The 24,847-nt window shown below is 36.8% G+C and overlaps 1 protein-coding gene across 2 annotated transcripts in view; it reads right to left on the bottom strand.

Annotated features, from left to right (window-relative positions):
- SLC35F1 (solute carrier family 35 member F1) overlaps positions 1-24,847 on the bottom strand; it is a 345,733-nt gene that overhangs the window by 110,277 nt on the left and 210,609 nt on the right. For both annotated transcript variants that reach the window (XR_001597951.2, XM_016153574.2), the window contains exon 2: positions 22,773-22,948. Coding sequence is in view for 1 of the 2 variants with exons in the window: in XM_016153574.2 (XP_016009060.1) it covers positions 22,773-22,948 (176 nt within the window). In the remaining variant the exon portion in view is untranslated. The remainder of the gene's footprint in view (positions 1-22,772; positions 22,949-24,847) is intronic.

Genomic DNA, 24,847 nt, shown 5'->3' with positions numbered 1-24,847 from the left:
ACAAATTCTGGAAAATTTGTTGTCACTATCTGTTTTAATATCTCTCTTCCTTTCTTGTCATAATCTTCCTCCAGAATCAGAGTTCATGTGGCACATTCTCACTCTACTCTTCATGTCAGTAACATATGTTTCATATTTTTATTTTTATCTTTTGTTCTGTATCTTGAATAAAATTTTAAGAACTTTCAATTCACAAATTCTCTCTGGATCGAAACTAAATTTGTTGTTTAACCTCTACGTTGAATTTCTAATTTCAATTCTTATGTTTTTCATTTCTATAAATCCTATTTGATTTTTTTTTTACATCCACCTGATCAGTTTCTGATAGTCTCCTTCTTTGTCATATAATGAAAACCTTCTTTTATTTTTTTAAATGTATTAAACATTTATTTTAAATTTTTTATTTAGAAATTCCAATATCAATTATCTTTATAGGTCAGTTTCTATAGTTTATTGTTATGCTGGCACAGTGGTTTGTTTCCTTGGTTTGTTTAACATTAAAAAAATTATTAGCCCATATTCCTTGGAACTTTATTTGTGGGGATTTTTGAAAATGTATTTCTGCAGTGGATCTGTAATGGTTTATGCAAGCCACATAGAAAAACTGTTAATCTGAGACTAGTTAAAATTAAATTTTAGACTCACTGTTTTTGAATCAATACAGATATTGTAATTTCTGGCCTCAAATATGCATGCATGTGGGCTTGTGGCCAGACATTCTCAGGGGAGTACATATTTCTACCTATTTGCTCTAACCAGATCAAAGCTCAGACAGGCATATATCCCTATCTCTTCTTTTTGTGGGACAGATTTCATTGTAGTTCATCCACTGAGAGGGTTTCCCTTTGGCAGCCCTGAATTTATTCTGGGTCTCTAGTCCTATAGTCCATACTTATGTTCCAGGCTTTTTCTTCTCAAAGCCTTACTGCTGACCTGTTAAAACCATTATTCCAAAACCAAATCCTAAGCCACTGGGATCAGCTCTTATATGCCTGAAGGTAAACCAGCACTAGTATGAGTACGTCCATCCAGATGAGCTTGTGACCTATATAGCTCATGTCTGGCCTCCACAAATTCCCATAAGTTTCCTATCAGGTCAGTTATGCTTTAAAAAAACAAACAAACAAACAAACAAAAACAAATAAAAAACCTTTAAAAAATACTTTATCTCATAATCTTACAGGTACTATAATGGATAAGGTTTCTCAGAACATATAGCCTATATCATGTTTATAAACCAAAAAATTAGATATCCTAATGTGATCACCTTAAAAAGTACTCATCGTCTGGATTCTAGTAACATTAAGTGATATTGGAGGCTCACCTTGACAAAATACACTAAATACAGAATGGAAAGTATAGAACTAATTTATTTATAGGATATAGAATTCTTGAAATTAACCCACCAAACTATTTCAATATTAAAACTACCTCATCAGCCCCTATGAAGGCTAGAAAGAGAGGCTCTGGATAGGGTCCTGATGATCTAATCTATGTTTACAAGAGAAACAGAATCACATCCCTTTCCCAAAAACCTCTAAGATAAACCTGATTCCAGCCAATTTCTCCTTAGTTACCAGGTATGAAAAAAGTACACATAAATTTAACCAAGAAGTAAAATTACTTTAATCTCTGTCTAGAAAAGAGATGAATGCATTCAGTCATGTATAGTCGTATTAAATAGTTTATTAATTTTTTTTGTAAGGTAGACATAGCCTTTTTATTATGGCTCCCAATAAAAAGTATTCTTAAGGATAATGTTCGAAACCGTTTTGATATTATCTAAGTTTAGTTTTAAGACAGTGAGACTGCAGAATCACCATGGGTGAATCTGATTATGTGTCAATCACAGACATGGGTTTTTAGAGTACAAATCTATTAACAGAGGTACTGAAAAATCCTGGAAACAAGATAAGGGATTATCTTTGGGATAAATCTTATATCTGTCTTGTGGTTGTCTGTCAGTCTCCTCTAGCTGACGATGGTTAAGATAGGATCTTCGCTAAAGCCCAGTGTAGGGAATTTTCTTTATATGTATGGCATGGTGCAATGAAAAGTGCATCTAGTTTTTCTTCATATGATTTCCTTGAACTACTTGTGATTCCCCCTTTAAAAGCCAACAATAGGTAAAAGGTATCATGAGAAAGATAAAATATACTAAAAACCACTTTTAACGTAAAAAAAAAACACACTAAAAATAAATTCTTGTATATAAGATGGCCAGCTGAATTGAATACAAAAGTAAAAGGACATGACAACTTTTAAAAAAAGTAGTTGTAGAAACACAAGGCCCAAAGGTGAACCTGTCTTCCTATACGTGGGCAAACAGCCAGGCCCTATACAGAAGGTACTCTGACAAGAGAGGTATGGGGAAGGAAGTGAGGAAGAACATACCTAGTGAAGCATGAGTGAAGGTAAGGGGACAGAAGAGGGCACCCTTCATAGAAGGGTCAAAAATCAAATCTCCAAGTCCTAGGAGGTGTTGATAATTAGTAGTGTAGATGTCCAAGGGATCTGAACAGAAAGGACAGGGAGCAGTGATGGGGATGCGATTAGCTGTGGTTTTCGGCTCCGGGGGATGTTGATTTGAAAGGTTAGGAAAGTTACTGTTGCAGAACATCCATACCTTACAAATGTGAGCATAAGATAATTCAACATCCATGCACCCCCAGCACTTTGACAAGAGGATGTTTAACAGTGTCATACAGGAAACAAGGAAGTAAAGGGGAACTGAGAATGGCTTTATAGGCAGCACTTAACCTAGATGTTTTCTTCCTGTCAAAGCCCAGGGTGATCTACGAACCTACTGCCCCTTCACACAGAGGCAATGAAAAGTCATTCCTAAGCTGACGGAGACCACTTTCCAGAGTTCATGGTAGATGCCAAAGGGACTTGAAATTTACAGTAGCAAATTAAAAAGATCACTACTTAGAACAGTGGAACTACAATTGGGAAAGATTCTGCGGGAAGTATGAATATAAATTATTTCAAAAAAAACATTAAGAATTTTCTGCAAATTGTAACTCATTTGTCACAGATTAATGAGGAGTTTGGGGACAATAAAAAGAAGAGATGAGACCGGACTAGAACTGAGATCATTCCCAGTATAAGGTCTGGCATTTTAAACTTAGGAGGAAAATTCTTACAGAAATTCAATCCATTCTTTTCATTCTGTGTTTTCATGATGAAATATACAACTATTCCACGCTCCAACTGTAAGGAACATGTGAGGGCTTATCCTCTTTACTTTCGTAACCATGCCAGGAAGTTTTGATTTAATAGAAGAAATACGACAAAATCAAATTTGTCTAAGATAGCACAGGGATAGGGAGGCTTGCTCAGAAAAGATGAACTTCTGTCTGTTATACTATTTTTAACAGTATCTAATTTAGAGTTTCACATTTTTAGTGTGGAGAGATCAAAGAGAGTCTGGAGGTATGCAGTGAAAGCTATAATAGGCATAGAAAATAGGACCTACAAAAAAAGCTATAAAATGTATGCAGTAGTCCTTAATCAAAAATGGAAAGGTTTTGATGATTTTATATGACTTAAGGTGACCAAAAGATAATTAGAAAGAAGTGAGTTTATATATAATACAGTGGAAGAAATTCTGGTCAGGTATTAGAAAAAATAATGAGTTAAAAGTTATGGAATTAGCTGTTTGGGAAAATGCTTTCCTATAATAAAGACATAGGAATATGTAAGAAAATCAATTATTTTTTCATTTGGGATGTTAGGTACAAAGAGTTGTGAGTGCAAAAAAGTCATGTGTAAGTTTAAATTGTAATAAGAATGTAATATTTAGAAAGAAGAAAGTGATTCCCTTCTTCCAACTCTGAACAGCAAAGAAGTGGGTACTTCTCTTTCAAAGGTTAAAGGACCAAATAGAAGATGTGGAGAGGGGAGTGACCATAATGAAGCAAAGATAACTTTTAAAGGACTGGAGGGATTTGGACTAGAGGAGAACAGTGTGCATGATATTTGTTTCTAAATATTTCAATGACTCTCTTGTAAAGAAAAATTTAATATTTGGTGTCCTTCCCCTGCCCAAATAGATTTAGGATATTTGGTGTCCACAAAAAAAGAAACATAAATTTTCCTCCCTCTAATAAGTCTCATCATAAACAAGCAAAGTTATTTTCCTTCTTGGCTCTGCCTGAAATTAAATTAACTAACCCTGAACTATGTAAGGGCTACAGATATTTTCTTAAGCAGAGCTTAAGTGTGTGGTCAAAATAAGCCACTTCTTTTAGCCTTCAGGCATGACTTCTCATCTTCTGCCATGAGATACTGTCGTGAATACACACTGAAAAATGGTCATTTAAAAAATTGCCAGCCATATTTGCTGGTAATATATAGGTGTATGCCTATGACAATGGTGGTACTCATGAAGGTGAGACTACTTCATAACTAAATTTGAATACATCTGAGTAATGACCTGTGGAGTTATAGAATAACATATACACTTGGCAGCAGGAAACTAAAAAACTTTTTGCTTTCTTCTATAACCCAATTAATTATCTTGTGTCATTATATTAAATTGATTAGAAGATTTTGCTCTTTCCTATAGTTTCCTTTGAGTTAGAAAGAATAGAATGTCTTAAATTTGCACATTTAAAGTATTGAATTTCACATTTTTATTGCCAAAGAGGATCTGCCATAACAGAGATGGGTTGACAAAGCTTCTCTATGACTTTTCAAATCTCAAGTCTAAGAAACAAGATCAAAGAAAGTGGGCCATGTCGAAGTGCTCAATGGAGCTAATTTCTAATTTGCAATTTGAGTTTATAAGAGGTAAAAAGTGAGCGCTTTGATTTTGCTTTCTATACTTTTTACTAATTTAATCTTTTCTACAAATCATTCATTATATTTATAATAAAAACAAATTGTGAAAATCAAACATTTAAATGCTGGCATTGCTGAAGACATATGCCAATCTATATATAACAAATACAATAAGTCATAGGCAGGGCTGACTGGTGGGAAGCAAATTTTCCCATTCACATGGGTTTGGTTCATATCTTAAATCTTTTTCTTACTAGCTATATGCCTTTTATTTGGCTTCACATTTAAAGGATACTTTTATTGTTTATAGACTTATATTGTGATGGGTACTTTTTAATTTTTCTTATAGCACTTTAAAAATATTGTTACATTGACCTTATTGTTTCGAGAGAGGTTTCCCCCCCCCCCTGTCTTTGTGTAAGGTATCTTCTTTCTTTTGCTGTTTTCAAAATTTTCTCCTTGTCTTTGGTTTTTAACAGTTTGACTATAATACACCAGGTATAGTTTACTTTGCATTTATCCCGCTTGGTATATTCTGAGCTTCTTGGATTTTTCAATGTCTTTTAACAAATTTGAAAAGTTCTTGGCTATTATCTCTTCAAATATTATATTCTACCCCATTGCCTCTCTCCTTGTGATTCTGGAAGTTAAATTATATGTCTGTTGGATCACTTTGTGCTGTCCCGGATATTCTATTCTGTCTTCCCTGTATTTTCACTAATTTTTTTTTCCATTTCAATTGGATACTGTAATGACCTATCTTCAAATTCAAAGATTTTTTCCTCTGCTTAACCTTATATGTTTTATTTCTGATACAGTAATTTTTTTTTTCTAACACTCCCATTTGACGATTTTTAAAAAAGTTTCCTGGTGTCTACGGCCATGCCACCCTGAACAAGCCCAATCCCATCTGATCTTGGAAGCTAAGCAGGGTCAAGCCTGGTTAGTACTTGGATGGGAGACCACCTAGGAAGATTGTAAACTGACAAGGTCCTTGCAATCTGTGAGGTCAACCAAGGGTTGCCTTGCCTAGAAAAATAAATAAATAGATAAATAAATAAAAATGGTTTCCTGGTCTCTGGTGAAATTCCCCATTTCTTCATGAATGTTGTTGACCTCTTCCATTAGAACTTAAAATTTTTATCATAGTTATTGTTAAGTTCTTGTCTGATAATTTTAATATTAATGGCATCACCTGATCTGCTTCTATTGATTATTTTCTCTCTTAATCATGTGTCACATTTTCTTGCTTTTCACTTGTTTAGTAGATTTTTTATTATATCTGAATATTTTATACAAAATAATAGTAGAGACTGAACTAAATAATATTTACATTAAAAAATAGAATGTCCTTTTTTCTACGCCAGCCTGGTTGGTTGGGTTACTGAGTCAATCTAATCAGCAGAACTGGGCTTTCTGCAATTTTAGTGTGACTTAGTTCACTACTGACTTCAAATATTTTGAAAGTGGAATTAGTACTTACCCTTCTCCAGGTATGAGAACTGGCAAGATTCTGGAGATCTCTTTGCACTACATAAACACACTACCAACTTTCTGAACCACTAAAAATATATATTTGCTTTATAGCTCGGCTGACTACTGTTTGGGTTGCTAAGGAAATTCTCTTTACTCTTTACTCAGCTTTTTGCACCCATAGAAATCTCTCTCTGCTTGGAATGTCTCAGAAGGATTTCCCCCATCTCTCTTGCCGTGCCTCCAACCCCTGCAAGCTGAAAGTCTGGAGTGCCTCAAGTCCATTTCTCTCAGATCTCTTATACTGTTCCCCTCAACCTTCAAAGGATGGCTTTCATGCACTTGGGGAGGCTCCAAACACTTTGGGTAGATTCTCTTTTAGCTCTTCTGTTCCACTTCTTAGTCTTTGGTATATTATATGCCTAGCACCAAGCAAAGAGCCATGGAACATAGTTTGCAGGTGTGTCTAGACCTGATCTGTGGCTGGGGTCCTTTACAATTATAATCTGTCACACCAAATGACATGCGGACATTAAAACCTAAAGGTTTTTGCTGCTTTTTTGCTTACATCTCTCTTCGTGGATTCCTTCTCATGTCACTCTGCAAAGGATGAAAGAAGCTATGAATCTTTCCTCTCTCACAAAAAGAATTTTCTGGGTTTCATATATTTAGATTCTTTTCTTCCATAGCTTTATGGTAGGCCCAGAAAAACTAAGATTTTATGTTTCTGTTGTTAGAGTGAGAGTGATCGTCTTTCGTGACTACTATATCCTAAACAGAAGCCACTACGTAATTTTTGATAAATTAATTAATCTTTACGAGCCTCAGTTTCTTTATCTATAAAATGACCAATACAATAGTTTTAAGTTTAAAGATGATGTAGCTTCATTATATATTCTCATTTTCTTTCTCTTTCTTCTTTGGGAGGCACTAGAAACAGTACCTAGTGTGGTTATAAAAGCAAACAAACTCACCGTGCGCTATTTCTTTCTCTTCATCGTGCTCTTCTTTTTGTCAATGATAATCCAAGTTCATTGAACTGACTTATCCTGTTGCTCCAGAAAATCTTACTCATCTTGAAATAGACTAATTTTATTCAGTGTTATGGCTTAAGTAAATTAATAGTTGACCCTAAAAAGCCCACATTGAATTGAATATGGTCTCTCAAATATCAAATAGATTAACATTTGAATGACACCATCTCTGAGCACATAAAATATGTTAAAAAACAATTTTTATTTTATAGTCAGCCCATTTTTATCAGCCAGGAAACCGGAGTCAGAGAGACATTAACTTGATCTGATATATAAAGAGGGAATATAACCATAAACAGAGACCGTTTCTGAACACGATTTTACTGTCGTGATTCCCAAACCAGTCATCTAAATCACATTGTTAATTCACACTGATTTGAGATTCCTGGAATCTACCTTCATGTCACATTCATTACTTTTTGAAGAACAGATAACATCTACAGTACACTAAATTCACTTCATTTTTTGGATTAAGTATTAATTTAAAATGCCACAAGAGGAACAATGACCATATGTAAATGACACTGAGATATAAAAATATGCAAGATATATTTGGCTGACAGGTATAATTCTGCACTAATACTGGCTAGAATTTTTCTATTTCTCTCCAATCCATTCTTCCCAGGCACATCTACACCAGTATACCTGCCCTGGAATCCAAAATTTAAATGTTTAAATGTTGGAAAATGCTCAAAGGTTATCCTTCACACTGTTTTCTAAGCAAAAAGAATCTTTTTTTCCCCCCTTTTGAATGAGGAGATTCTGATTAAGCCTTAGCTAAAGTGACTCAAGTGCTTTGGTATACATGATGCCCTAAAGGATTATCACTGATGTCATTTATGTGATCACAAGCTGTGCTTACATCAGTAAAGAAAACTAGGCTTATGTAGTATTAATAGCCTTACTAATTACACTACTATAAAAGGTTTATGGATGAGATAAATTTCAATATTATTATTCTAATGCTCTGGCAGTGGCATTCTTCCAGGAGAAGGTATCACAGGGCTCATTTGTTTTCCCCTATTTTCACTAATTCAGGAGGAGATAAACACAAGAGACTGAGTGAAAGAAAGAAGGAAAGGAGTCCACTAGGACTTAACTCTTACACCAAGAACAGACTGTGGGAGGGAACGCTATCATTTCATGTTTTTATTTTAAGATTTAAAAGTTATTTAATCTTGTAAATGAATACAAAATGATGCTCATTTTACTGGTAACTAAGGAAAAAAATTTAAAACAGTGAGATACTTTTTTAACTTTCAGATTGATAAAAAAATAACTGCTGATATCCAACACTGATAAAAAAAAAAGTGGGAAAACATATCCTCAAATATTGTTAGTAGGCTTTAGAACTGGTAAACCTTTTGGGAAGGGGAAATTTGATGATATTTAAAATGCCCCTTGACTCAGGATTTAAATTGTTAGAAATTTAAACTACAAGATACTCTCACATGTATTTAAAGATACATCTACAACGATGCTTCTTGTAAAATATATGGAATAATTCAAAATTGGAAACAATCTTTATGACCACTAATTGTGAGCTTATCAGTTCTATTGTACCAATTAAAAACTATAAAGTAAATGTACATGTACTGAAATGGAAATTTTTCCAGGAAATGTTATGTAAACAAAACAAGTTTCAGAAAAAATATATATAATTCCTAGCATTTACATGAAAAACACATTATAACTATATATATGAATGCATATGCATAAAAAATGCTGTAAAAGATGAATAACAAAATTTAGCAAAGATGTCCTATGAAGAAGTGAGATTTATGTGGTGGGTGAGAAGCACAATCTCTTCCTTTTTAAAATTTCTGTCGGTATTTACAATGTTTATATTTACATAAACATGTAATGTTTATATCCATGTATTGTTGTGTAATTAAAAAAATAAATTTAAAAAATGGTATAACATTGTCACCTCAATATTGTCTTAAAGTCTCTTCATGGTTTCTTCCTAGTATTTAGTAGATTTTATAAAGTAGACATCAGCTTTAGAAGCAGTCTAACAAAGATCTTTGATTAGAAGATTTATTATTAAGGAGGTCTTTCAATTTATTTTAACTTTTAACTAAATTGAGTTGATTTTAATTAGTTTATGTTAAGAAGTGAATGGAATTCTTTGAGTTTAGCAATAATGTACACAGAGCACAGTATTAATCAAAGTCACTTCTTATGAAACTAGTACCTAAAATATTAAGTTAATTTTTTTTTTTTATATATATTAAGATCAATTCTGCAATCCAAGACAACTTGGCTTACATTTCAGAAAAAAACTCTGTTCGGAGAACAGAAATTAGAATATTATATCTTTGGCCTCTTTTACTCAAGGAGACAGGCTAATTAGATAGCAGAAATAGCAACATTCTAGTCTCTTAATTTTGAGCTTCTTTGAATTCTTATTAAAAGACCTTACTTTGGTTCACAGAATGATGCTGAGAAGTACATGTTGATTTCAATGGATATGGCAAATAATCGTCTTTTATTAGCCAATTCCTCCCCCAATTATTTTTTTTTTAAATCCTGAAATCAATATAAATCATAAATAAGAAAGGATTTACATGATCATCTAAAGCCTGGTTGACTACTGCACTTTATTGCACATAAAGCTTTAAAAGAAGGGCTGCAGGTGTGGCAGGTGTCAGAGATAGACAGCAGTTTGGGGGATACAGCAGCAGTCCTGGCAAACGGTGATAGGTGGCTTAGCTCAGGCAGTACTATTGCTGATGCAGATGGACAGACAGCATTGGAAAGGATCACACATGGGATCTGGTCCACAGTGGGCTCAATAGATATTTGTAAAATTTAACTCAAGGCAACTTTCATCAGTCAATATATGCTACAACCAAATGAAACTTTGACCCCAGAGATAATGGCAGTTTTTAAAGTTAGTTTGTTAGGTATGTTTAAACTTTTAACCCTAAGAGTTGCCTAGATACACGGAGGTTACCTGTGGTTGGTAATATGTTTGCTAGAGTGAGATACCTTTTTCTGGTTGTCAGGTGAAGCCGTGAATAAATAGACTTAGATCATGGATTTTGGTACAAGATTAATGGACTACAATAATGATTTCTTCAAAGGAATCATAATCATTGTTGCATTTAATTGGATAGTTATCTGTGCTACTTTCTAAAACTGAATTGGTACTATCAGAAATTGTCCATATTATGACTCTGGTTATCAAAGGCATCATTAATTTACTTCTCTAGAATACTACAAAATGGTAACTCAAAACCCTGAAAGAGAGGCAATGAATATTTGCTGAATGGAGCGTGCTGCACACTAAGAACATAAGATAAGCTAATTGGTCAAAAGCAAGAGGCTGATATTTTGTTTTTCCATACTGCTGTTCCACCCACAGATGCTAGTGATTTCAGTGGATGGTCGGCAGTCTTTTCCCTCTAACAGGTACTGAGATAAAGCCCATGAATTCTGATATTCTCTACTGTGTTACTACTTGTAATTTTATGCCATTAAATTATTGTGATTTCTAATATCTTATGGGAGTTATTAGAAACTTGGGACGAGCTTAAGTTCATATACCAGAAAGCACTGAAGGTATATTCCCAAACCGCCAGAAGGATAAATGTTTCCTAAAGGGATACAGGCAGACAAGTAAGAGTATTTGCCACTACATAGAGGGGTCACTTAGGTCAAGGGTCACCAACACCCAGGCCAGTCCATGGACTGTTAGGAACGGGGCCTCACAACTGGAGGTGAGCAGCAGGCAGGCAAGCGAGCCAAGCTTCACCTGTATTTGCAGCCGCTCCCCAGCATTAACATCACCACCTCGGCTCTACCTCAGATCATCAGGCATTAGATTCTCATAGGAGCACCAGTCCCTGGTGCCAAAAAGGTTAGGGTGCCACTGATTTAGGTCAGGCAAAGAGATTATACCTGTGATTCATATATGACTGTTTGAGGGTGTCGGAAGTCAATAATAATCATGAAAATAGCTAACCGCTCTAGCTTGTAAAAGCCTAGCACCAAGAAATCACCACAGCTAAGTCTAAATAAAGGAGGTGGATGAAGTCTGTGCTGTATTCTCCCAGGGAGACAGTGTGGGGGTGGCACAAGGACTGGAGGAACAGCTGTGCCTCTTCTTAATGTGAAGTCAGGGTCTAGAGCAAAGAATGCGTGCATAATCAAAGAAAAGCCAAGGGGAAGCCCATGAAATAGTCAATGTACTGGTTCTAACCGCCTGTAAGAAATTCTTCTGCTGTGAATTGGGAAAGGGAACACTAGTAGCTGGATGGACAAAAGAGTGGTGAAATGGATAACAGGAGAAATAAATTTTTTTGGAATGAAGGTGTGGTGGAGATAAGAGAAAGCAAGGCCCTCAGATCTGTACTCTTGAAATTACAGGGACTTTTTACTTGTTACTCTCTTTCTCTTGTCTATGAGCTTAGAAGGGGGGTGGAGAAGGGAGATCATCTTTTCTCAGTTAGGTATCCTTCCCACCTAGCAGTACAGAGTCTAACAGAAGAAGGCCCTCAAAATGTATTGACTAAATAAATGAAATAATGTGTGAATAAATACATGAAGGAATAAATGACTTGAGAAAGGTAAGATACCTTAAATGTAGATAAGAGAAATCTAAATAAGATGTAATCAGGTCAGAGCCTTCTAGATGATTTGGTATGAAATAATCACGGACAGAACTAAAACTATAAAACTGTAGGCTAGGGAGGGTGCACAACCTGGTTTGTGCGCCAGGTTGATTCCATCAGTTAAGAGACACTGTAAGTACAGGAACACATTTACAATAACTTTCCTGTCAGGTATCTAAATTACTCAACATATCTGATGTCAAAACAACAGAAATCAGGAGTTGAGATCTATTAAATTTCCATATAGTAAATAACTTACAATTTTGAACAGTGCAGAGACTTCTACATTTATGACACTTATATAAGCTCTGCCCACACATTTCTCCGTTAAAAAGAAGTTAGCAAATTCCTTAACTTTATTTTTAGACGATAAGTTCTTTGCTTGTTTCTGAGTGATCTAACTTAGTCTCCTTCAGTCTGATAAATGTTTAAAATCAATAGCTTGCTTAAAGTGGCGCCATAATGGTCCGGAGTTTAACACAGCACAGCTGGGACGTTCGACCTCAGCGAATGACAGCCACTAAGCCAAAAGCTGAAATGTGCTTGCAGGTATGGGACCTGCTGCTTTGAATTTGGTGAAGCCCCAGTAGTTCATTGAGTTTGTCTGTGGAGTGCTCTTCCTGCTGAACGATGGTTTTGTGATCTGTGACAATGGACCATGGTCATGGAGCAATGACTCCATGATCTGTTACAGTGTGGTCTAACCCTCATCTCATTTAGAGCATGACAGGCTGGCAGCCACTTCCTTGGCTCTGTAGCCCCGATGATTGTGCTCTCTCAGGGCATTTTTTCAGCACTTTTAAATCTTGGATTATTTAAAATTTTTCCCTCTCCCACCCTGACTTTATTTTCCAACATTGAAATGGAATGTTCATACCCTGTCAAAAAATGGGAGCAACATTCCTTTTCATGAGTTCATCCAAGGACAATTCTTGTCCACGCAATAGTTTGTTAGTAAGACTAGATCTCTGTTTATAGATTTCTTACTAGGGTTTCCATGGACATGGCCTTAAAAGAGACATGCCGTTCCTTGATTATTCCAAATAATCGATGGAAATGTGGGATTCTGGTTATAAAATAGTGACCCAACGCTCACTTTTGGAATGCATCTGATGAATCCCTACAATTGAATTGATATGGTCTTCTAAGACATCTATGGTCCTTGTCCCAAAAACTGATTCCTTGCTGGTAATTATCAGGGACAGAAATGTCATCCTGTCCTGGCTTTGGTCAAACCACACTTCTTCTTCCTCAACCTCTCCAGCTGGCATGTGCCTCAGTCAGCAGGCCAAATGGGAATGCCATTTTCCCAGTTGCTTTGTATCCACTTTGCTTTCTGTATGAGTATTGAGTTGGTTGCAGTTCGCAGATGCATTCTGTGTGTGTTGTGGAAGAAGAGAGCATTCAGGAAAAAAGGTAGTCAAGCTTAGTTTACAACATACTTAATCTTAATTGGTGTATTTGTTCTCTGAGCCTTCTATTGAGCAAAGAACAGTAAGTTGGAGTGGTTATTTGCAGGCAGGGCTTAAACTGAATTCGAATCTTCTCTGCAAGGTCTAAATTTGTAATTAACAGTCCTGTCTCAGTAAAGGGAATGAGAATGACTTTTCTTCCAATTTCTTCCCATTTGCCTATCAGTTTTGGCTGTGTGAGAAGGAAAGGGCCGGGGTGAAGAGAGCAAACAGGAGAAGAGATAGGAAACCCACACAGAAGATGTGGGAGAGAAAGCATAGGAAGCAGTTCTGCCTCGTGACTTCACGATCATAATCAGAGCTCTATCTAGCACAGCACATTTCTGGGGAAAGCCCTGGCCTGGGGAATTGTCCTTTCAACTCTTTCCTTTGGTAACTGCTCCCACCTCGGCTCCCTCATTCCCGTCCCAATCTCTCATAGCTTGGCCCAGTTGAGTGAAGTTACACTTGAAGTAAAAGGGTAGCTCTGGCTCCTTCTGAACAGATTGTGGGTGCCCATTGTTCCCCCTGGCTTGGCTTTCTCAGGCATAAGAAGCCCCACTCTACATCCTGAGGGTGCTAGTGTAATAATTACATCAGCGAATTCCCTCACTCGCAACGGACACCATAGTGGTAAGAAAGCATCTAAAATGTCTCTTCTTTTTGATCCCTCTATGAACCATACCTGTGCCTACTCTGACATCCAGAGACAAGTTAAAGAGACTATCAATGCTGGAAGATGGCTAATGAATTTCAGGATCCTCATGGTAGAATTTATTCAAATTAAGTGTTACATGTATAAAATTCAAGTTGCTGGAGAGGAGAATCAATATTTATTGAGCAAACATAATGCCGATGATGACACATCATATTCATGTTTTCTCTACACTTGACATAGTGAAAGTTTTCCAAATACATTATTTAGTCCACAAATAACCTGTAAACCAGTTATTATTATTATCTTGACTTACAGAATGAAGAAATACAATATAGACAAGTTATGGAAGCTTACCAGTCCGACTCAATGGCTCTTGAATTTTGATTAAATTGAGAAACACAAAAAGTCTAATCTTAATTGTTTAAAATTATATTTTAATTTAGTAAACTTAGGTAATAATTCCTAAATATGATTCTTAAAGATAGATCTTTTATTAGACATGGCTAATTAATAGTTAAAGGTAAAAGAAATATTCATTCTCTTTCATAGAAATGTCAAATACTAAAAAATGGTCAGAAACATAGAGTCTGATTGTATTTTCTTTTACTTGGAAGTCAATTTCCTCTATTTTTTTTTCCTCATATAGATCGCTCAAGGAGTCTAGTCACTTCGACTTATAATCAGAACCCGCTATTTGCAAGCATTACATTTAAATTGGGTGAGTTACAAGATCCTCTTCCTGGTCCTCAAAAATCTCAGAAAAGGCCACCAATGAAACCAGATGCTCAAAAATTGCATAGACAGGGAATTCTGATCCACAGATTATCACAACGCGATTCTAATCCTGTGAATGAAAAAAAAATCGTTTGCCTCATATTTTTTCCTTGCGACTCTCATGCAGCAGCAGACTGCACTGGTGTCTGCAAGATGGCCAACTGCTGAGCCTTTGATTTAATGAAAACTTAGGGAAAGCAATTCCATTCACTGCAGGGACTGCTTTGTTCTTCCATTATGATTCTTTTTTAATGAGAAAGATGATTGTAAGGATAAACTCTATTCCTCTGAATTTTTACACTAATTACATACAAAGCACTATTTTGGCAGAAGGGGACTTATCTCCTTCAGGCAATACAGTTATCATCTTGTAACCACCCTTCAATCTCCCACATGAATGCTAGAGCGTGCCAGGAATGAGTACTGCTCTATGCCAGCTCTCAGCATGGAGAGATGAATGCTTAAAGGTTTTCAGAATTAACAGCCAACATGGACTCCAGATAAAACAGGGAGACAATACTTCCCTCCAAGCTTATATGCTGTTTGAAATGAAAGACTCAGAGAGCATCCATTAATAAAGTATATGGTGGGAAATGAAGGATATATAAAGTGTGTATGTGGGTGTGTGTGTAGTTTACTTGAGGATTCATTAAGAGAAGATGTTGTTACATATTCATGTAATTTTCTTTCAATCTAAAAGTCGTTTCTCTGCTAGGTGATATTGAAAGTTCTGGGTAAGGTATCACTTTGAGATTCATCCATTTTAGCACAAACAGGACATGCACTGTTGGATACAATAAGTTTGATTAAGACTGTGGGAGACTTGATTTGGTGCAAATTCACTGTAAGCACTGTAAGTGTATGGAATGTGTGTACTTTGGCATTGTTTAGTGGATCGTGAACTTGATCAATAATAGTTCCTGTCCCACTAGCAAATTCTTTGGAATAGGTACATTTTGGGAGGAAACTATACTCATTATTGTGGTCTGAAAGCATGCCATAGTGAAGAAGGAAGTTTTAATGGTGCTTCTTAATATCCGAAAGTGACTGAGGAAATAGCTACATGTTGGAAACCGAGCCCAATGATACATTATTTCATCGTGGCAACCACATTGTGATAGTGGATGGTCAATTCTTAGCTCCTGCCCCTTGGTCAGGCATATTAAAGCATAATTTACATACAATATAATTCAGCCCTTGTAAGTGTACAGTTTGAAGAGTTTTGGTGAGTGTATATAGTCATGTTACCTCTATAACAATCAAGATACATAGAACATTTCTATCACCCCAGAAGCTCCCTTGTGTCCCCTTGGAGTCGATCTCCTACAACCTCCAGGCTCTGGCAACTACTGAGTTATCTACTGATCTAAATAGTTTTACCTTTTTTCAGAATATCATATTTCTAAGCATTATGTAATTGTAAAGTATGTAAGCTTTCGTGTCTGGCTTCTTGCACATAGCATAATATTTTTGAGATTAATCCATACTATTGCATGTATCAGTACCTTATTCCTTTTGATAGCTGAGTATATGGCATTGTATGAAGTTACCACAAAGTTTATCTTTTCACAAGTTGATGAGTATTTGGTTGTTTACAGTTTTGGAGATTGTAAATAAAGTTGCAATGAACATTTGCATATAGTTCTTTGTGTGGACAATATATTTTCACTTCTCCTGTAAGAATGTGATTGATGAATCATATGTTAAGTGTATGTTTACCTTTATGAGATACTGCCAAGATATTTTCCAAAGTGTCAGTATCATCTTGCATTCCCAATAGCAGTACATGAGAATTCTAGTTGTTCCATATACTGACAGACAGTTTTGCTAGAACTGGATTCTAATTTTCTCTTGTGATTTTTCTCTGCCAATTTCCCAGCATGCTTTTAGATGACCTTCAACCCCCTTTTCTTCTCCTTCCCAGAGTAACACAAGCACAGTTCCCACTGAGGAAAAATCTCAGAAATTCCTGAGGTACAACCTTTCCATACTATGGGGACTAAAACTTTCAATCTTTTTGGAAGTAAAAATAAATGCAACCTGACAGGAATAGGAATGGAGGTTTTTGCCAAGTGATTTCCCACAAGGGAGACTTTTTTAAGAGGCTCTAGTGAACATTACCTCACCAGACTTAGGTGAATGACAACAATATTTCCCCCATCACTCCTAAGGGAGTTATAATTCAGTATTTACCTTGGTCAAGCATTTTTTTTATTCTGCCAACCCATTAACAATCCCTTCTAAATGACTTAGTCAAGGTCATTAGAAACTGAGTTGTGTGCAAAAAGAACTTGGGCTTTACTCTGAGAAAATCCTGGATCCTGGATCCTGCTTTAACTCTTTTTCACTGCCCTTGCTTATATTTTTGATGTCCTATGGTAAACGGCAAAGAAAATGACAAAAAAAGGGCAAGGAGCAAAGATGCACAGGCAGAACAATATTAACAGAACTGAGGAGGCAAGATCTTCAAGTGATTCTTGGGTCTAATACTCTGTGAAATGCCAGATACTTGAGTTTTTTTGACCTCGTGTGGCTCTCTGAGAGGTCAATATTATTTTGTATGAAGCCCTACAATTCTTCTGATTAAGAGATATTTTAAATCTTGCAACATTGGTAATTGAGAATTGAGCCTACGTAGTTGTGAGAAGTGCAGTGTGTCTGCAAAGAACAAATGTGAAGCCTGTCTCGGGTTGGAAGAGGCAACAATTACCTTCTGATTAATACTTCCCCAGCCACCACCAAAAAGAGGAATACCTTTTTTGGCACAGATTATGAGAAGAACATTCATTCGAAATGCCGAGGGCTGTGGGACTGGACCATTGGGACATGAGTTGCATCCATCTGTTGTGTGTAGACAAGTCTGCCGTCCTAATATATTTCTCTCATCTCTCCTGCCTTACTTGAAAGCTCTGGGTGGGAAAAAGAACATGGTGGGATCTGGGACTGGGAGAGAGTAAGTGCTTAAAATACCTCCCCACTTAGGATTTCTGTCTTCTGGAATTCAATGTTCGAAATGAAAATACTTCTCATTAAAAGTAAGGCATGCATTTACTTTTCAGTATTCTCTCTTTAGACTTATAACCAAAGGGATTACACATGGTGATATTTTTATGAGTGCTCTTTTAGTACTATTAGAGACTTGTTTCTAATTTACACACTGACACAAAGAAATGTATAAAAAACTCAATAAATATTTTAATGTCTATGTTTCAAGAATTTGCTGGAGAGCAAAATACATGTACTACTCAATTGTCCCATAATCCTTACCTCCCACCACTGAGTAAATTGTCAATGTGAAAATAATGAGAATTGGAAAGACAAGAACTAACAAAAATTGGCAAAAGGAAAAAAGAGGAGGGAATTATTGACCATGTGGTTTATATACATTCAGGAGTTGAAAATTGCCCAAAGAAGAATAATGGGTATTTATTATTAAGAACTGCTGAAAGTAGTTCTGAGAAGCAGCAGGATTCTTGTAATACCTGCTAAGAGAAGCTCATGGGCAAAAAGTTTGATGACTTTTTAAATAAGAAATGTACCCTATTTTCACCTTTATTTTAAAAAAACTCATTACATGCCTTGCTTCTACAACACAAATGCAAAAATAAGATAAGCTTTGGTTGGACCCCAGTCTGTTTTTTATTTCTTGTTTAGAGTCTTTGCATTTTGTGTTTCTCTGCTTCCTAATTTCAGCTAGCATTATATGAAATTTTAAGAAAAAAGTGAATGTGGAGAAGAGTTTTCCTTTAAGAATTTCTTTGACAAATCATTAAGTTTTGGAAGCTTCTCTTTACTTTCCTAGCTATATTGAAATAATAGAATATATCGTGTGTGTGTGCGTGCATGCGTGCGTGCATGCGTGTGAGTGTGCGTATGTGTGTTTTTCTACCCCCCAGATTCCGGTACAAAGCTCCTAAAACTCTTGTGATTTCCTAAGTGAGAAGAGCACTAGGAGCATCTTTTGTTCTACTATTTGGTCTTTGACCCTGGTTCCTGACACAGAGTTCCTAAATCCTTTGGAATTTCCAGGGTAATAGGAATGTTTTTTGTTCTAATGAGGTGACTCTTGATGGGCTCCTGGATAGGGAACTGGTCACCAGAAAGACCAAGCCATGATTTAGAAGCTTAGAATTTTCAGCCTTACTTCCCCACTCTCCGGAGAGGGGAAAGTGGAAGGAAATAGAGTTAATGATTGATTATGCCTAAGTAAAGAAGCCTCTATACTAATTCCAAAAGTACAAGGTTTGGAGATCTTCGGGATTGGTGAACATGTGGAGGTGCTGGAAGAACAGTGTGCCCAGAAAGGGCACGGAAGGAAGCTCCACACCCCTTCTCACATACCTTGCCCTATGCGTCTTTTCTATGTGGGTGTTCGTCTGTATCCTTTTATAACAAACTTGTTAATAGTAAGTAAAGTGTTTTCCTGAGTCTTGTGAGAGGCTCTAGAAAATTAACAAAGCCCAAGGAGGAGGTTGGGGGAACTTCCTATTCGTTGCCTATCGGTCAGAAGCAATCTTGTGGGAATGAGTCCTTAACCTTGGGATATAACACTAACTCCAGGTCGAGAGTGTCAGAATTGAAGACACCTAGCTGGTGTTGCAGAATTTCTCGGTGTTGTAAGTGTGACAGTAGTGTGAGAGTAAAGGAAAGACACACAGAAGGAGGACTGAGTTTTTCTTTATAATCCCTGAAGCCCTACTTTGTGCATACAGCATGAGTTTGGGTTTCAGGCATTATTTCTGTGGGTACATTTTAATTGCCTGAATAACTTCTCAGGGTGGTTAAAATGAACCTTGAAGTAATAGCTATCTAAATCTTACCCACATTCTCTATCTTGATACAATGTCAATGGAACTACTTTTTTGAAGTACTTTTTTCTACAAAATTTATTATTGACGTTCTTTGTACGAATACAAGTTATGTTTTGTTTTGTTTTGTTTTGTTTTAATTTTAGAACTATCTGGAATAAAAACCTATTTCCAATTAATGACAGGGCTAGACTTAAAACTTGTTAAACATGATACAATTTTTTAAAGTAGGATAGCACTCCCATTTTTGTAGGGACTACTAAATGATCATGGATAAGTTTAAAACTCTAGTTTGAACTGGAGGTATGCTGGAATTTCTACTGAAACCTGTTACTTCAGAGTCTTTGATTGTTGATCTAGCAAATTTGATAAAGAGAATACAGTATAACTTTGAAGTCAAATTTCCATAAGGCTTTTGTTATCATATCACCTGTAATGCTTTGAAGGGCTTCTTGCATGCATCACATTATGTTCACATGTAACAATTATAAATGTTTAGAAGTTGTGTGATTAAAATTATAAAAAAAGATTTGATTAAAGACATGTTTCCAAGTACAACTTGTTATGTGGCCTAAAGTGGCATCAAATTAATATGATGGCCCAACAGGGCAGGTGATGACTGTGCTGGGAAAATTGGGAAGACGCCACCTGGGTATGAGGAAGCCATGAACCAGCCACTCAGACAGCAGGTGAAGAAGGAAAATGATTCCTCAAGCCAACAGATGGATGATCTGTTTGACAGTCTTATTCAGAGTGGAGAAATTTCAGCAGATTTTAAGAAGCCACCCTCCCTGCCAGGGAAAGAGAAGCTCCCTTCGATGGCATCCTGCGGGTCACCCCTCTCCTCAGGGTCCCCACCCTCTGCTGAGCTCGCTCAGGCTGCCCCGCCTCCATCAGGCTCCGTCTAATCTGCAGCCCTCTCAGAGAGCATGGTCAGGCGCACTGGGAAAGGAGGGGAAATTACAGCTATGAGAGCGCCTCCCTGCTCACACCAGATGTCTCACCCTCTTCTCTTTCCTCTGTTGTTCATTCCCTCTCAAATCTTGAGGTGCCTGAGGAAACAGATTATTATGTTTCTAGAACATAGTGGTGAATCAGCCTACACAAAATTAATGCAATTACTATGCCAATTTCCAGATGTGAGCGTAATGCCAGCCTATTAAAACTTCTAAAGATGAAGATTAAAACAAACAAACAAACACTCTGCGTAAACATCCAAATAAAGACATGTCAGCAGATTTAGCGATTATCTGAGGAAATGGTTAAAAATCTCCAGACTGGGCATTTCAAAAATTGATTCTCTTCATTGCTGACTGGGAAATACAGAATTTCCTTAGGCCCTTTTCAGTCTTCTTCCCAAAGAGCTGCCAGAGTCCTTGCTGCTCCTAGTCCTTGGCCTCTTTCCAGTTGTGCCTCTCCCTTGCCCACCCCCAAATCTGCAACCACATCCTCTTGACTTCAGTGTGTGCCTCATTAGACCTTGAACCCAGGGCTGGTTTCTTACTCAGGGTTTTGAAATTCAAGGGAAAAAAAACCCTCCTTTTGTTCAAAAGTATCTCTCTTTCCTCCTCTTGCCTCCTCTGGACCTCATACGGAAGAAGGCAGGGTGGCCCAGGAAGGCACACAGCCTAGTTCTATAGCCCAGAGCAGGTTCCTAATGCTGGCTAAGCTCCGGTTTTCTCATTTATAAAATTTTGGATAATTATACCTATTTCTTTTCATTGAAGGAATAAGAGAGAGATTTCACATGTATAGTGCTTGGTACATTATAAAGACTCAATAGAAAGTATTATTATTAACCTTGAGTCTTTTGCTACATTATTTCTAAATTTTTCTGTCTCTGTGACTGTGAAATTATTCTGTTTCTTAGAATGGCTTGATTTTGCTTTTGTCCTGATGCAGGTTTTTGTTAAATTTCTGGACTCCTAGAAAGTAAGATGGCTGAGAACCCAAAGACTAGTTACAATTCATTACCTCATAGTCTGGAATATTTGGTTCTAGAACTCTAGGGAAAATAAATTTACCACTTTTCTGTTTCTTTTTTCTTTTTTTGTAACATGAAAATATTTACAAAATTGTCTTAAATTTAATCTTATTCTTGTTTATACTCCTTGTACTGGGCTAATTAAAGCAAGCACTGATAACACATATTTTTGAGAAGAAAATAAAATGATCTCCAATACTTTAAAACGAATTCAATGGTAAACTGGAATTTATTCTCAACGTACTCATTTTTATTCTCCCTCTAAGATGAACTCTAGTAGTGGGCTAATCATTATAATTAAGCAATATTATTCTGGACAACGATCTAAATAAAGAAATGTGAAAACCAAATACTGACATACGGCTCTTATAAAAGTTTCAAAAAGTATGACTATTACAATTGATGTATACAGCTCTTCATGTATCCTTATTTATTATTTAGGTATATAATTGTCTTCAAAGCTATTTATGATTATTTTTTAGTGCATATTTTACAGTCAACAGTTACTACTGGGGGAAAACTGTTGGCTATTTCTGGGTCATAGATAAAAGTGTATACTCCAGTCCAGTGATAATCATAGGCTCTGAGGTATGCCCTATAGAGCTATACCCCAAAGATGGCAACAGCCCCTTAAAAAGTTCTTCTTGCATTGACTCAGAGGACTTGCTTTATTGCTTTAGCTATTTTAAGTTTAGACAGAACATCTCACCTGGCCGTTTGTGGTAGTTTTCTTTCTTTTCCCCTTTGCTATTACTAGAGTTGTGTTTACTATTTTTATCTTTCCTGTGACGCTTTCCCAAAGAACATATATTTGTCTGTAATCCCCTTGAATTTCTCAGGGCTAGCATTATTTAGAACAGCTGCATCTGCCTGTTCCAGGTTCTGGGGAAGCATTCTATTTAAATTCACAGAGGGGTACAAGGAATGTTAACAGGAATTCAAACAGTGAGCAGTTGTACATTTCTGTCTATACATGCATTTTCTGCTTCCCACTGAATTCACACAAGTTATGCTTCTTTGTGATTTATGCATTCATTTTGTTTACTGTATGACTGTAAAATAGAAATGTGAGTTTTGAAGTTTCGAATTGTCTATAAGTGAAAAAAGTTATCCAGTCATGGCTCATCATTCTAGATGTTTGTAAAAGAGAAACCAAGCTATATTTCCAGTGCATCTGCATGCTTACCTTGTCTAACAGCTAGTGTGGTGGTATAGACCAAGAAGAGAAGGATGTAATTGAGGAAACTCTGGAAGACCGGTGTATTGGCATGGAAATCTTCTGACAGGTACTTGCTGGTCAAACCAATGCCACAAATAAGGAGGGATAACACTTGGCCCAGAGCCACAGAGATTAACATCTCCCTGGATAATAAAGAGAAACAAAGCAAAGATCAGCAGGAAGTTTGTTAAAACAATAAGTTAGAATATATTGAGTGTTTGTGCTAGTCACTGGGCTAAGTGCAATAAACAGTATTTCTTTTAATCCGTCACAGCAGTCCTGTGAGGAAGATACAATTGTTGCTGAAGTTTAACAAGGAAAGAAACCAAAGCTTAGAGCGGTTAAGGAGTTTGTTTGCAGTTACATAACTAGGCAGTGGTCAAACTAAAATTTGAGATGAACTCTTTTCGAGTGATCCTGGCTTCCAGCTGCTGCATTCCAGAAGTGTGGATAATTAACATCATCCTGATGCCCACCATGGCATGAGCTAAGTGTTCAAAAACTTGGTTAGGACCTGAACACCGACCAAGGGGGATCATATCCCAACCTTATCCTCAGGCTCTTATACCAATAACAGAGACTGTTTTCTTTATAGAGAGAAATTTTAGATCTGGAACACTTGAACGAAGGGGTTGTACAAACCCCTGAAAATCCAGAAGGACCATCTCCTCTCCATTCCTGGATTTGGGATATCAGTTTGCTCTAAGACACATTAATAAGCACCAGTATAGGCTCTCCTCTGCTTAAGTTACAAATACTTACACATTAAAACTGTTATTCATGAAGAAAATTTAGTGACCAAGATAATCACTTCAAATGAAACATTTCAAGATCTGTAAATATTTCTGTGGCTTCCGCATAGGCACTGGCCCTAGAGGCCACTGTAGTGGGGACCGGAGGCGAGAGCCAAGCGGTTCATTTTGCATGGGCTTTACAGTCACATATACTTGCAAGCTTTGATACAGGAAGAGCCTCTGGAAATACAAAGTAGGCTCCTGCCTTGCCCAAAAGTCTCGTCTGACTTTCCTGGTTTATTTATAGAAACAGCTATATAAAATAAGCAAGTAGTAGAAGCTCTAAAAACACACAAACAAACAAACAAAAACATTAGGCAGAGAGGATTTGCACTATTAACATATTTCCTCCCCCACAGTAGATGTGAATCTATCTTTCTGAAAGGAGCACAGAGTCCTGGGCAGATACCTTGGTAATATCTTGCTTCAAAAAAAAAAAAAAAAAAAAAAAAAAAAAAAAAAAAAGAGAGAGAAAGGTATCCATCACATTTAGTTCATTGCCTTTCTTTCCATGAGGAAGAAAAATGGGCAAGGCATGTGGGTCCATGGAAAGACTTTCCTGAGGTTGACCTGTAATGTGTTGGTATAGACTTCTCATTGGTTGCTCTGTTTTCAGGTACCGGCCCCCAAGCCATGAATTCAATCACTATAAAGGAGTCAAAGAGATATTTTTAAACATGTAAGTTTAAAATGTCAGTCTGCTGCTTAAAATCCTACAATGATGCAGTGATGTGTAAGGCCTGTGGTAGACCACATACAAAGATGGCTGCCAACATTTCCTCCCTTCCCTCTACATTCACGCGACTCCTCCCAGTGGGAGGTGGAGTCGATTTCTCCTTTTCTGGAAGCTGAGCTGGGCCTAAGTTTTAAGAAGCTTTGTAGCTTCCATATTTTGTCCTCTTAGGATTCAGCTTCCGTGTATAAAACCCTGAGTTAGACTAATAAATATTGAGAAGCCATGTGAAAAGAGAGAGATCCTTCCAGCCACCAGCACCTCAGCTGAAACACCAGACTTGTGAATGAGGACCCTGGATCCTTCTGCCCCCGTGGAGCCATATCAGCCTGTGTCACGTGGAACACAGATGAAACATCCCCCGAGACTGCAGGACTGGGAGGGATAATCGATACCTGCTGTTGTTTTAAGGCATGAAGTTTTCGGTGGTTTGTGAGGCAGAAAGAGATAACTGAACAAGGGCCTAAGTGCCCTCTCTCCATTCCTGTCACCTCTGGAGAATTACCTCCTCCTAC

This window comes from Rousettus aegyptiacus, unplaced genomic scaffold (genome assembly GCF_014176215.1).
Source record: "Rousettus aegyptiacus isolate mRouAeg1 unplaced genomic scaffold, mRouAeg1.p scaffold_m13_p_1, whole genome shotgun sequence".
Taxonomy (NCBI): domain Eukaryota; kingdom Metazoa; phylum Chordata; class Mammalia; order Chiroptera; family Pteropodidae; genus Rousettus; species Rousettus aegyptiacus.
Note: the sequence above shows the minus strand (reverse complement) of the source record. Positions and strands in the feature narration are given on the sequence as shown.